General features: G+C 36.8%; 2 protein-coding genes across 4 annotated transcripts in view; both read right to left on the minus strand.

The window, feature by feature from the left end:
• Positions 1-2,793, minus strand: part of LOC122077439 (F-box protein SKIP14-like) — a 4,360-nt gene extending 1,567 nt beyond the window's left edge. Inside the window, exon 1 of the mRNA XM_042643384.1 lies at positions 915-2,793. Coding sequence (XP_042499318.1) covers positions 915-1,865 — 951 coding nt within the window. The 5' untranslated portion in view covers positions 1,866-2,793. The remainder of the gene's footprint in view (positions 1-914) is intronic.
• A 4,077-nt stretch (positions 2,794-6,870) lies between these two features.
• On the minus strand, positions 6,871-14,087 carry LOC122077084 (glucose-6-phosphate 1-dehydrogenase, cytoplasmic isoform-like). 3 transcript variants are annotated; one of them, XM_042642868.1, is made up of 16 exons: positions 13,960-14,087; positions 13,072-13,315; positions 12,683-12,768; positions 12,239-12,305; positions 11,955-12,141; positions 11,225-11,382; positions 11,050-11,118; positions 10,563-10,621; positions 10,174-10,210; positions 10,012-10,083; positions 9,665-9,812; positions 9,423-9,518; positions 8,539-8,609; positions 7,682-7,797; positions 7,418-7,463; positions 6,871-7,332 (listed from the first exon to the last, which is right to left on the minus strand). In XM_042642868.1, the coding sequence occupies exons 2-16, from the start codon at positions 13,252-13,254 to the stop codon at positions 7,162-7,164; spliced, it is 1,566 nt and encodes a 521-aa protein (XP_042498802.1). In that variant the 5' UTR covers positions 13,255-13,315; positions 13,960-14,087; the 3' UTR covers positions 6,871-7,161. The 3 variants fall into 3 exon arrangements, with proteins under 3 accessions (XP_042498802.1, XP_042498801.1, XP_042498803.1); XM_042642867.1 differs by having other exon boundaries at positions 13,949-14,081; XM_042642869.1 differs by lacking the exon at positions 13,960-14,087 and adding an exon at positions 13,827-13,951.
• Positions 14,088-14,670: the final 583 nt, after the last annotated feature.

Raw genomic sequence — 14,670 nt, forward strand, 5'->3', positions numbered from 1 at the left:
TTTTTTGTGGGGTTTGGGGGGGTTGGGTGTGGTGGGGTGTGTTGTGTGGGGGACCTATTATTTTTGTAAATTTCAGAAACGGGTATAAAACATTCCAGAACTACTAAAACATGAGCATCCAAATGAAAAGCCCATAAGCAAAACTAGAGTAAAGTAAACTAGAGTAAAGTAGATTCAATACTGAACTAGTCTTAAAGTAAATGTCAAGAAGAAACCATTAGCTTCTACCAAAAAAAAGAAGAAACCATTAGCATTTGTTTTTGTCTAAAATGTTCAGAAATTAACCCATGTTGCACCGGTACCATGCATAATCAAGCAGGTGGATGGCAGATATTTTTTTTGTCTAGTGGATATAAGAGGGTGACAAAATTTCAATGGATCAATAAAATTCCTTGCAGTGGTGGATAATTCTACTCAAACTGAATCATATTACACAGAAAAAGGCTTCACATGACTGTCTGTCTTTGCTGGTTCCAAGAAGCAACAGAAATGATGGACAGCGAAGTCTAATGTTCTTTTAAGCGTTATGAGTCAACTTCTTATTGAAAACAAACTTGGGCACAGTTGCTTTCTAATATCTAATTGGATCTAGCCCGGTCAAAACCTACAAACTCAAGTATATTTCACTTTGCATATCTGAACATTTGACAAATTAAACTTTTCACTTCATTTTTCAATACATAGGAATATTGTAATCAAGCAATGCAGTGAATCTGATGTCTACATGGTTCCATTCCATGCATAGCATTTCACAATGAACATGGACTGGCCACTTTCATACATTATTCGCATCCAAAAAATCAATGATAACACGAATGTCAAACTGTGAAAGAGATGACAATCTAGAGAAATCAATACCCAGATCTATGTCAATTGTGAATACAAAAGCTAAAAAAAAGGCTTGCAGAACTTACCTTTTTTAATCTCGGATTAGTTTCAAGGACACGTTTCACACCATCGTCTGTGATCCTTGAACACTCCACTAGACTCAAAGATTGCAAATTGCCTTGAGCTCGGTTGGTTAGCCGTATAAGAGCATCGTCTATAATCCGTTCACTCAATGGCTGGTCTATGTGAATATTCATCCACAGGAGGGGATCATTTTGCACTGCAGAACACAGAGTTCGGCACACCTTTTCAGCAGAAAGGAGATCCTGCACACCAAGATAACGAAGGGCAAAGGACACCGCATCATGTGGCGCTTCTCCTTCTCCTTCTCCTTCTCCAGGCGGACAGCTTTCAGCAGCTTCATGAGTGTCATCTGATGGACGACTAGCAGCACAATAATCATCGTCACCAAAACTCAAGAACTCCTCCACATTGCATACTGATAAGAACCCACCGTCACATGAACCATCCGCAAATTCTTTCTCCTCGACGCATCCATCAACCCTACCAACTGGGTTTGATCTTTCAGCAACCCCAGCGGACCCTGGCTCCGCCTGAAACCTCATGGCCCTATTCCAAATAAAATTCAACCCCGCAACAAACTGATAATCTCCTTTCATATCACCAGTGTCATCTCTTACGTATTTCTCAGAATCTGCTTCCATGTCCTCGATCCAACCTGTGATAGCTGTAAAAGTAGCACTTATATCCATGCCAAAAGGATCCGATGGAAGGATGTCAAGTATATCATTGGAGACTGGCTCGCGAGGGCCTCCCCTATCATCTCTCTCTCTTCTGCAATCATAGGAATCCTCAATTTCCCAGTTGAAACGCCGCGGCTTGCCAAAACCATCTCCGTTCTTGTCGGAGATTCCCTCCACAACGTAGCCGTTGGCTATTCTAATGGAGGAAACCAAATTTTCCTCGGACGGATTGGCAGGAAAGATGGGCCGATGAGAAAAATTCAAAGTAGTCATCCCCCAAAACAAAAGAATCAAGAAAAGATCAATCGAATTCCAGATGGAAACGCCAAACACCTAGAAGTCGATATCTGTTCTCGCAAAAAAGGAGTAACAATAAAGGAAGATTGAAGAGAAAAAAAAGGGAAACAACGAAAATTGACGAAGAACGAAATCTGAATAACAACCCTAGAAAGAAGAAGGAAATGCAAAACCCTAGAATAGATGATCCCACAAGAAGTCTCTCGATTTTGGATGGCAAACAAAAACAAAGCACCAAAAATTTCACTGAGTTTCTTGATTGGAGGACTTAATAGCAGGCTAGCAGATACAATCGAACAACAGGAAGGAAATAATATGAGAATTTTAAGAATTTTTTATACCACCACAATCAAAAGAAATAATATGCCTAAAATACCTCGTAAGTTCCAACCTGATAAGGACTAGGGTTATAAATTCCAACCAATCCAACCCAAGAATAGATGGATACGGAGATAAAGGAAATAACAGAAGTAAACAAAAAAAATCCAACCTCTTTTCTTTATTTAACGCCTCGAGAAACAATCGAAATTAATTGGAACCGATGACGAAGAACAACACCAGAACCCTAGCCGCAAGAATGGAACACAGTAATCAATGAATCGACAGATAAGAATAGGTGAAAAGATTGAGAGAGAGAGAGAGAAATCCACACTTGTCTGATTCGGAGTAGGAAATCTTTAATGGCTAATGATCCAATCCAAACAAGATTTGTCGATTGCAGAAGCTATCAGATACGGAACAAGAAATAACAATACAATAGGAAATAGAAGACGAGAAAGGAAGGAAAGAGAGAGAGAGAGAGAGAGAGAGTGACGCGAGGTAGAGAACAGAGAAGGAAAAACCAGAAAATAGAAATAAGGTAGAAGCTAGGCTAGACTAGAGAGATATAGAGAGAGAAACGGAAATTGCTAAAAATTAGAAAGGAAAGAGAGGGGTTAAGGAGAAGGACACGTGTAGAATTGAGAGGGAAAGAAGTACTCGTTCTTCTGAATGTGGCGCGCGCGCACGCGCGCGAGAGAGAGATCTCTCTCTCTTTGGAAATTTTGTTTTTCTCCCGCTTAAACCCCCTCCTTTCCCATGTTGCCCTAATCTTTCATTCCTTTTAAGATTTCCATCATGGAAAGTAAACAATGTTTTCTAACCGTTGGATCTATGACTCGGGAGAATAATTTTGGATCGACGTGGGATCTATACTTTTACATCTATTCCTTGTACTTTATATTCCCTTTTAACCGTCTTTGCTTTGCTTAGGTGGGATCTATTAAAATCCTGATTTATATAAATCATGATGATGATGAGGTATTAGATGCCTTGTCCTCCACATAATGGAAGATTGAAAGATAGGTTTTTGTATGTTGGTTTTGGTATGTGTGGTTCTTAGAAACAATTTAATAACCGTGTTAATCGGGTGGAATCAGATTTCATGGATTTCGATTTCGATTTTGATTTTGATTCAGGTTCAGATTCAGTCAACAGTCGGTAGAAAAATCAATTAGAATCTATTTTGATTTGGATCAAAATTGATCGAGATCAATTTCAATGCTGGATGTTTCGATCTGGCTAATTCTAAGGGTTTTCTCACCGGTTTGTTGGGTTTTTAGATCTTACAGATTGATTCAAGGGTTCTTGAGACTGATTTACATATATGAGGGATTCAAATTGAATCAACTGTCACTAATCCGATTATGGACGTTTTCAATTTGGCCAATTTTAAAGGTTTTTCTCACTGGATCATTTGATTTCAAATTTAATGGGCTGATTCTAGGGTTTTTGAGATTGAATTTGAGCGACTTTGATCCAATAATTGATTGGTTCAATCTTTGAATCTAATTTTTATAACCTTATAATCAACTTGAACCTTAGAAATCCAGTACAAAGAGGTGATTATAAAAAAAAAAAAAAAAAAAAGGTACAAAAAGGTGATTCGATACGATTCGACTGAAGTTAGCGACTTGATTATGATTCCTCGAACCATGATTAATAAGCAATCTAATTACGATAAAATATTAGTTTAAATAATAATAATAATAAAAAAGCATACACATTGCACAAAGGCTCCTGGCACGAAGGGGTCTAGGGAGAATCACAATGTACATAGCTTTACTATTACTTTGCAAAGGGGATGTTTCTCAACTTTGCGCCAAGGTCTACCTTCTAAAGTAGTAGCTTCAAAATTGTATATTAATATAATGAGATTGTATGAATGACATATATATATATATATATATTCCTAACAATGAACCCTTTTAATGTGCCTGGATTTATAGTTCAAGCCCAAGCGTAAACCATGGCTACATACAGCCACACTTAACCCATGTAACAGATTAGAAGCGGGGGAGAATCGAGTTGGAGATGTTTTTCGAAGCTACACCTAAGGTGTGACATCTATATAGATGTATTTAGAACTTGGAAAATGGTTTTCTGTCTGAGGGGAAAAAATACGCCATCATATTAAGAAAGAAAAAAAAAAGTTAAGATAAAATCATGAAAAAAAAAAAAGTTGCCAAGTCATGTGAATCCAATGCCTAAACCAAGAGCATGCAAAATTATCATATTGTCTCAGTAAAATTGAAAATCACATCACTGTAGATGCCTTATGCATGCGTTCTCATTGGTCCTTGAATTGATGCAAAGGACTACACGATTAGGCAACAATTAAAAAAAAAAAAAACAATTTATTTGACATATTAGGGAGTCATTTGAAGAAAAAATAGAAATTCCCATTGATTAATGACCACTTTCAGAATGGTTCAAAGTTCAACAATGATATTTATTAAAAAAAAAAATCAACAATAATTTTTGAATGCATAGTTGTATGCATTGTAGTGATTTTTTTTTGCTGAAACATTATATTGACCGTTGAAATTTTAATTCACAAGAGGCCAACAGAACAAGCCAGACATTTGCTGATCAATGCATGACATATGTTGAACGGACCGACACACATTTTACTTTTATATATATATATATATATATACCAATTACTTCGCATTAATAATAGAGAGAGAGAGAGAGAGTTTTTAAATAAAAAACTAGAAGAGAGAGAATTACCTGGTGAGTTTTCATGAAGAAAGGGCAAGAGAATGGTATCGTTTACAACAGGTTCACATGATACCATATAATCAAAATAGGAGAGTATTTATAGGTCCCTCTAACATTTTATGAAGCATATATTTTTTTTCTCATAACAAATTTGAGGATGGATCTCGATGTAACGATAAGGTAATTCTATTGGATTGCAAATTTAAACTGAAAATAATCTTTCAGCAAAACAAGAGTAAGGTTACATGCAGTATGATCCTCCCCATACTGTAGTGACAAAAATCTTGTGCACTGAATAATGATCATTGTATCTCACATAAATGATATCGTTTCTTGTATTACTATTGGTGTGACGTAGCAAATGTGTTTCAAAGAAAAGTGATATGTGCAGTTTTTTAGCCAACAGTCGACCTGGTGATCTATCTGCCATTATCTTGTTGAAAGCAAAACGGTGTTTGCATTTTAATTTTTAAAAAATCAAGTAAAGGAGAAGATAGGAGGAATGTGTGGTGGAGATTCGAAATATTGAATGGGGGATAGAGGACTAGAGGAGAAGCATCAACTTCCTTTGCAAGGCTTTCCTCAGTTGCCCTACCTACAAGTCATACTTTCTACCATTTGTTCCCTTATTTTATTCCACATGCATCGAATATTCTTTTTATAAAGAATACATTTTGGGATATCTTGGAGGAGGGGAAAAGGAAAACCCAACTCAAGTAGTAGCTAGCATATTGGATTTGAATGTGGACTAACTTTTAATGAATATGTAGACTTGAAAATTGGAAAATCAGATTCTATTCTATTCTATTCTATTCTAGAATGAAGAAAGATTAGGGTAAAACCTTATAATGACCACTGGTATCTTTTTTATGCCTTTACAAAAATGGGCCATGAGGAAGGAAAAATGTTGTACACTTTGTCGGTAGCACATAATATGGGTCCTATTACTTGGTGTGAGAGATGTCAATACATGTGGGTCGCTCACAAAACCTCTCTTCTATTAAGAAAAACTTTTTTTTTTGAAAAAGTAGAATCCATGACCTCTTAATTGTGAGTTGTTGATCCTTGTCAACTGAACTACCCCTTGTGGTTCCAAGCAAACGTCGCAGTGGCATAATATCAGTCAAATCGAGTAGAGGATATGACTAAAATTTATATTCATTTTTGTAATTTTATCTTCTTTTTTTTTTCTTTGCTGGGGGTGTGGTAAAGAAAGAACTATTCATTTGATCGTGTGGAAGCCACAGATGTTGGGTTACAAAGTTTCAACAGCCATGACGTGGAATTCAACCAAATAGTTGCACATGAAATCACCTTGATCTTTCTAGCCAAACAATCCGCTAAAAAGTATGAATAAGAGAATCCAACTTTGCAGCAAATTTTCATAAATTTATCATAACTTTGAATCAGAGTTTGAAGCACTTTCTTATTTTGGGATAAAACATTAAATCCTCCACCACATAGACTAGCCCATGTACTACCAAGTGGCAAATAATGAATCACAATGCTTCACTAGGCATATTAATGCCTAAAAATAACCAAATATAATATATATTTTCCCAACAAAATGACTCACAGCGAGACAACCCCAACAGCTTGGGTACCAGATGATGAGTCAACCAATTCATCAAGTCTGGTTTGGCTGGTTTCAAGAACAGTAGAACACTACTTTCAACAAACTGGCTTATGTTAGTTACCAGCCAACTATGTACTGCAGTTCCCCTCCACTCCTCCTTTTCCCCTTTCCCCTTCTTTTGAAAAGCTCTGAGGCAGGTTTTGGAGAGGTTTCAAAATAGCAACACAGGTCAGATTTATCCACCATCCACAATCCAACCAGTCTGTGTGTGTGTGTGACCCAAAAGGTACAAGTTTTGTGGTGACCGAAGCAGATCAATTAAGCAATCAATTGAGAGTAGAGTTGAAATTGACACTTGCAGCATGAAGATAAAAACTCATTTGCAGTTCCTCAAATACAAAATGTCATTGCACACAGTAACTCTCTTACATATAAACATCATAAACAATTCTTCCCAATGAACAATATATATCACGCTTACTATTGTATACCGAGTTGAAATGGCATGCAAAGCAGGGGAGAAATTATTTGCCAGAGAGGGCGTGGGCTTATTTGCTGCATTGCTACCCATACAGGTGTTCTAAAGCTGTGCCCTCAATCCAACTTAAGCAACCGTTGATAAGAGATTATTCATCTAAACCACCCAGATATAAGTTAATTCAATGTAGGTGGGATCCAAATATAACCATGTGTTTGCACGTAGCCAGCCTTTGCCAAAAGCTCATCTGCCTCCATTGGACCTCGGCTGCCTGGTTTGTATGGAATTGGCTCCACCCCCCCTTCGTCAATTTTGTGCAGCAATGGAGTGAATATCTCCCACGCAACCTAATGATCATAACATCAAATTGTTAACTTACAAGCAAACCCACCTTGTGGATTGATGTGTAATCTGGGTATAAAATGTATTTACCTTCAACTCATCCCTCCGAACAAAATGCTGCTGATCCCCCCGTATTCTGCATGAAGGAACTTAATCTAGTTAGCTATTTATTCCTCATCCTTATGATTCCAATCTTACATCTTCCATTTCACATGCAATTACTCAACTAAAGTTGGATTGCACATTCAATTGGGAGCATAGAGACAGCAGCCAAGGTTATATTATGATAAGTGTTTAGATGTATATTGGAACATTCAGAGAAGAAAAGGGGGACATGGGAAGTGGGAGCCATACGTATCAAGAATCAAACGCTCATAAGCCTCAGGAATTGGAACCCCTTGATAACGTTGTCCATAGGACAAGTCTAGTTCACTCTGAATGGTTGACATTTCCAGTCCAGGTTTCTTGACCTGTGAGAGAAAAGATGAGAGATGTAATGTAAAGGGCACATAGAAGGCCACTAGTGACAATTCATTGACATTGATTAAAAAGATATACCCTGATTGAAGCAAACCCTAAAGAATAAGAAACAAGCCTAAATCATATAAACAAAACTTCCATTTTTCAAACGTATTAAATTGTATACATTAAGTTACCAGGAAAAATCTTAACACAACTTCCGAGACCTTTTCATTTTCTTTTCAAGTAGAAAACTTCCTGGACATTTTTATCTTGAGAAAACTTTATTAATAAATAGAAATAAGAAAAAGATATTCACTAAAAAATCATACTTAAATTCAATTCATTATGTTCCTCAAAGTTGGGGCACTCTGATGGATCACCAAAAAATAACTATGCTACAAATTTGCTGTTCTGAAATGAACCGCAATTCAGCTGATGTTAATAGGTTACAACAATTAACCACAGACCAGGCCCGTTTGGAACCAAAATCTTCAATTCATTTCAATGTCCCAAATCTATGGAACATGTAAAAGTTAAACCCCCCCCCCCCCCCAAAAAAAAAAACATTTCTCATCATTAAATGACCATAACTCAGATCTTCAAGCATGCAAGTAAGGAGAATAAACAAGCTGTGCTTCTCAAGTATACTATGTTGACCTTTCATACCTATTTTGAAAAGCTTTAGACAAAACCATAACAACAGTATGATAGTATCTACTGCAGTCAAATGACAAGAATCAAATACTCACTGTAAGCTTCATGTACATGGCCTCTGATGGTTGCAGCCGTATCACGAACTCATTTCTCCCTTGTTTTTTACCTAGGAAAAATAAAACTCTGTAACATGAGACCTTTTCCAATGAAACAGATGGCAAAGTTCATTGAATTGCTGAAGTTTGAAGTGAAAATTTACAGAACCACCACATCAGATTGTATCAAATCAATAGCAAAGCTATTATTTTGGTCTTAGAATTGCCATTTAACCAGAAAAAAAAAATGATTTTTTCTAGTTTAAGAGATGATGCGTTACAAGTTGATGAAACCTTGAACATTGAGTGTGTTCAGGAGCCTGCCCAGGTAGATCACCATGAATCACCCCTCGCAACTCAAACTTGAGTTTGTTCTGAGATGAGGCAGAATTGTTTCCAATTCACCCAAGAGGTGATTGGACTTGATACACATGATTCAAAAGCTAAACAGATGATCTATTATCAGGAGTAGCAATGGCTTGGGTAAACACATATAATTGCCAACCTAAATTTAAAACTGTGTGACCGCAATGACCTTATCTAGACAAAGTTGGGCCCATAATGGATCAATTCATGTTGCCGTGGATTGCACATCTCAATGCACAGGTGATCTTGAACCATTAAAACTGTACTACTAGAAGATATAATTTTTTTTCCGGCCAACTACTACATGCAATTTGATGTAAGAAAAAAGAATCACGACACTGAATTAGAAATAAGTTACACAGATTTCCTGTGGTTATCACGCATGAGATAGTTCCTAATATATGATTAACCTAGTGATATCAACTAACATTCAAACTGTGTGGAATCATTTTAATTTAGAATCCTATAAAATGTATCTGGACTTCATTTCACCAATGAAAAGCATGATGCTGTCATACATTTAAAGATATCACCAGGTGTATCCTTAAACTGAACGCGAATTTCTGCCTTTCTTGAATTTAATGCTTTGCCTGCCTTCATTATAAAAGGGACACCTGAAAAAGGGAGGAAAGTTTCAGGTATTAATAATGAAAATGTGGGAGGGGAGATTTGTTAAAGGTTGGAAAACTAATTGATAAGAAATGAAAATGACAACATTGAATTGGTGCTGATAAATTCAGTTTTATTTAAAAAAAATTACCTTCCCATCTCTCATTGTGTATACGCAAAACAACAGTTGCAAAAGTTGGGGTATTAGAATTGTCAGGAACTGTTGGATCATCCTTGTACCCTTCATACTGTCCCAGGACCACATCTTCTGCTTTTATAGGTTCGACAGATTGAAGAACCTGAAATTTCACATCATTATCATCATGAACAGGTAATATCATAAAAATATTGAAAATGCAGATCTTTGGACGATGAATTTCTTCTGGTATAGGCTATAACGTAATAACATCAAAACTATAGTAAAAATATGAAGGCTGTAAAATTTTCTTGATGATATAGAACTAAAATGAATGTAGGAGAGTGAATTAAGATAAGGACCTTCACTTTCTCATCCCTGACGTGCTCAGGTTTAAGAGAAACAGGTTTCTCCATGGCAACCAAGCAGAGGACCTAAAGTTGGCATAAAAAAAATGTTTAAAAAGTTGATGCTGCCTCATTGAAAATAAAAAATAGACTCGCAAAAAGAGGTGTGAGGACTACCTGCAACAGATGATTTTGAATGATGTCACGGATGATTCTGCAATAACAACACAGCATCCCTAACGTTATTTCTGAAACTAACAAAAAGAATACATGGATCCATGCATATACGCTTTTAAATGTTAGGACAGGGTTCATTTAACATCTATATGCAATTCCCTAATCCAAGACAATATAAGAGTTCAATCTATTAGAAAACCAAACCCAGCTAGAAGTATAGCAAACTAGAGGCAGAAAATGAAAATCACTAATTATCTGAGAAAAAAGAAAAAAGGAGTTAATTATTTTAATTCCCAAATTATAAACAAGTTACACATTTTGCAATATACAAGACCGCTATGGGTATACCCTACAAGAACAAGATTGCTATAACCATCAAGAACACGTACCCATATTCATCAAAGTATCCACCACGTCCTTCAGTTCCAAAATCCTCCCTGAAGACAATCTGACACAACACATGGAGAGATGTAAATTATGGAAAACTACATCAAGATCTAAAGCGTATTCAATAAACATTTTTCCCTTCAGACCAACAAATAAAAAACATGTAGACAACTAAAACCATGGAAATTGATGAAGTAACAATTTTTGCATGAGAATTGTACTAAATTGTACGATAAAGTAAGAGGACAAATAAAAAGTATGGAACTCAATTAATAACAGAAAGCTTACTCCATGACCCTCTCCTACATTTACTCAATAACAACATGCCTAAAGAAGGAAAAAAATTATAAGCAAACAATAGCAGTTAGCAAGGTTCATCCAAGAATATAGTCTGGTAAAAGTTCCATAGAAATATTTACATCATTGTTGTAGAGTATGGCTAGAATATAGTAATGACCGAAAAATTCCACTATTGATGCTCAATCTCACCTGTATGTTATCAATGTTGTCACGGTTCCACAGAGGCAAAAAGAAGCGATTAGCAAAACGAAGTACCAGCTGTAAATTAAAGGGGTCAAAGAAGGATTAATAAGCATATAGTTGAAGAGAAAAAATTTAAGGGAAAAGTGACAAGAAAAAGTAAACACTTCGCAGCCCATATTACCAAGTTTTGCACCAATTCCTTTCCCAAGTAGTGGTCAATACGGTAAAGTTGCTGTTCATCAAATAACTCCCCAAGCTGTGCACTAAGCTGCTCCGCAGTGTCCAAATCCTTTCCAAAAGGCTTCTCAACAATAACTCGAGTCCATCCACCAAGATCAGCTGTAAAAATCATGAAGATCTATTTGAGATTTCACTCCACCAAGATCAGTCGAAAAGGAAAATATCGCATCCATTAAAGCTATTTTGAGATTCTCTGGAACTCTACTAATCCAAAAAATAATTCTGCTGGGGGTTGGTTTTTTTTTTTTTTTTTTTTTTTTTTTTGGGGGGGTGGTGTTGGGACTCAATCTGCCATACATACAAACTGAACTCAATCATGCAGGGTCATATAATGCCATCAGAAATAATCTGATCCTCCGCAGACTTATGGTAAATATGACCGTACACCAAGGAGAACAACCTATATGCAAATTAACTTAAAGGGAGACATCATGCATCAACATCAATATGAAAGAAACAAATAATTTATTTCTTTGATCATGTTAAAACTTCAAAAATGTTTCTCCAATGTATTAGTTGTCCCTCGTGCAAAAAGCTGTGTTCTTGTGAAAAGCAAATCAAGAGCATATCTATGAATAAAGGGTGTGACTAAAAGGATGAATGAGTAGAGTATGATAATCAAATATGTTGAAGAATGAGTTTGATGATCCAAGTCCACTCGAGAAGCTTACATTTATTCATGCAACAATTCCTGATCATTTTGCAAACAGACGGATATACTGATGGAGGAAGTGCAAGATAAAAAAGTCTCCGGGATGATCCTTCTTGACTGTTTTTTGAGATTTCATGGTCAGTAATTTCCTTATCCAAAAGGCGAAAGCCATCCTCAGAATCATAAGAACCACTAATATATTTGATCTGCCAAAAGTAACAATAGAAGCAACAAGAAGTTATGAGGGTAGTAAATGATTGATCAATCCTACAAGAATAACATACGGAGAAAGGCCATATTTACCAATTCCAGAAAATTTGATACGTCTTCAGAGAGATCAGAGGAAGCTGCCTTCCCCTTGATGAGATGCCTGCAGTTAATGTTCACATGTTAATTAATATTCGTTGGCTTTGAGGTAGATCAAAGCAACACTAAAAGTGAACAGATATGTGACTGAATTTTTGGAGTGACAGAAAAGATTAAATGAACAAGCAAGAATGACTAAAAGCTTCCTCATCACAATGTTTTTGAAGGAAGTAACAGAATGTTCTTTAATTATTTTCACAAAAAAAAAATCTGCATTATAGGTTGCCTGAGCCGGTCAATTAAAACACCATAAATCAAGTTTCTATCAAAGAAATTAACACTATCAACTACAGGTCCATCAATAATTTAAAACTCTGTTAGTAGAACATTCCACAATATTTTGATCCCTACTTAAACTATACCAAAGTGAAGAAATCTCACCCACGTATGCGGTCTCTTAACTCAGCATCTGATATTTTTGTTCGTGCATACCCAAAAATATGAACTTCAGTTGGTTGAAGGAACCCCTGAGTCAGTCGAACAGAAGTGATAAAATTAATGTTGGTTTCTTCATTTAAAAATGGGAGTTAATTGTGCACCATGTTTAGGTTATAGTAACATAAGATGAGCATTTGAGAGTTAGAGCTATATAAGAATGAAGAGCAGAGATCCTATCAACCAGGCTAATGCAGTTATCATGCTTAGCAAAAATGATGAACCAAATGTAGCAGCATGTGGTCCAAATATGTACAGAGACCCAGACCACAAGTTGCAAGGGAACAATTATCTTAATTTTCTGCAAAAAATTCAAATATTCTTTAGTAACAAACCTGCCGGAAAAGATTGAAAAGTGCCGGGAATGTCTTCTTCTTAGCAAGGTCACCGGAGGCACCAAGCACAACAATGGAGAGACACCCAGTCTCCGGAACTAGGTCAAGGTCTTTTGCGTCTGAGAAGGACTCACTTCTCAAACTAAGTCTCCCTTCTGATGAAGCCCCATTCGATTCCATCATCCTGGATAGGTTTGATTGGGCAGAGCTATCTCAGAAGTCTATGTCAATGACACCACCTGATCTGTAAGATGTTATTGAGGGTGGAAAAAAAAAAAAAAAACTGGTAAGTAGAGCATGAAAAGTGTGTTTGATAGAAAGCGTTCTTCAAGGGAACTCTGAAGAAGAAAATTAAATTAAATCTAAATGTAAATATGGCATTAGAGATCAGTAACAGATATCAAGTGCAAGGTCAACTAATATAGAGAAATGGCTGGATCAATAAGACTTCATTAGCAGTTTCAATCCCTTTTTTCACCCACCAACAACGACAAAGAAGACAAAATTGCATCGGTTAGACTAGACGACACACCAAGAAATTTCGATTCCCCCCACCCCCCCTTTTCCAGAAAACGATAAGACTTCGTGATTAGTAACTAGTTACTATGTTCAGAACTTCAGATAACACTTAAACCTCCGATGAAATTCAAATCAGTAATTCAAAATTATAGATATCACAGGCCAGTACAACAAAAATCAAATACTAATCAGTAACTCGAAACTAATTAGAAGAAAAGAGAAAGAAATCAATGAACCTAGCGATGCAAATGCTTGAAACACAACCGGAATGAAGCGAACAAATCCAGAGTGCAATCACAACTATACCGAATCGAGAAAGGAAAGACAGAAATTCTTAAATGGAAAAAGAGAGGATCACCTCTTTACTACCTTGTAGATGCGAAGTTCGAAGCGAAGAGGCCGAGGAATTGAATTCTGGATTTCAATTGGTTTGATCCATCACCTACTCCCGGCCCTCTCTGTCGGTCTCTGTCTCTGTCTCTGTCTTCTGCATCTCCTCTTATTGAATGAATTCTTAGAGATAAGCAGTAAGCAGCCAGCAGCCGGTAGCCACGTGGCGGACTCAACCGTGTAATTATTCTAAACATGAGGGCATTTACGTCAAATAAATAAACTTATGAATTGACTTCAGTCAGAATCTGACGGTTCAAACCATCGACACCACAGTAGTCTGGATACACCCAAAGCATTCCCTAATGAGCTTGCAGTGCGAAGTACGCACCAATGAGGCCGTCAAGGTGGGGTTTCATGATGCCACGTGGCCTGAGACTTAGATCCCTGATGAAGATTCATGACGCGTGAAGCACCGCACACACAGACAGTAGTTAGCTAGTAAGAAACTGAGAAGTAAGAAGTGACAGTAAGAACGGGAACCGGTTTTTTACGGTTCGATTTTGGTTCAATTTAATGGCCGGTTTTTGTTCCTGGATGGAAATGAAGCCAACGATTAGCCTCATGAGTCATCCATGCCGTTGAACATGTTGACAAGAATAACCTCCGATCTGTGGTTTTCTTTTTGGGAAATTTACTACGCCACCCCTGGATAATATCACAATGATAAGACCACCCCCTCTGTTTCAT

This window comes from Macadamia integrifolia, chromosome 4 (genome assembly GCF_013358625.1).
Source record: "Macadamia integrifolia cultivar HAES 741 chromosome 4, SCU_Mint_v3, whole genome shotgun sequence".
NCBI lineage: Eukaryota > Viridiplantae > Streptophyta > Magnoliopsida > Proteales > Proteaceae > Macadamia > Macadamia integrifolia.

Bases quoted from the DNA above. Each gene is read 5' to 3' on its own strand.
- LOC122077084 (XM_042642868.1), bottom strand. From the start codon at position 13,254: ATGATGGAATCGAATGGGGCTTCATCAGAAGGGAGACTTAGTTTGAGA. The intron at 10,622-11,049 runs GTGAGATTGAGC...GTGTTGTGTCAG, and splicing joins ACAACATTGATAACATACAG to ATTGTCTTCAGGGAGGATTT. The intron at 10,211-10,562 runs GTACGTGTTCTT...TTGTTATTGCAG, and splicing joins GGATACTTTGATGAATATGG to AATCATCCGTGACATCATTC.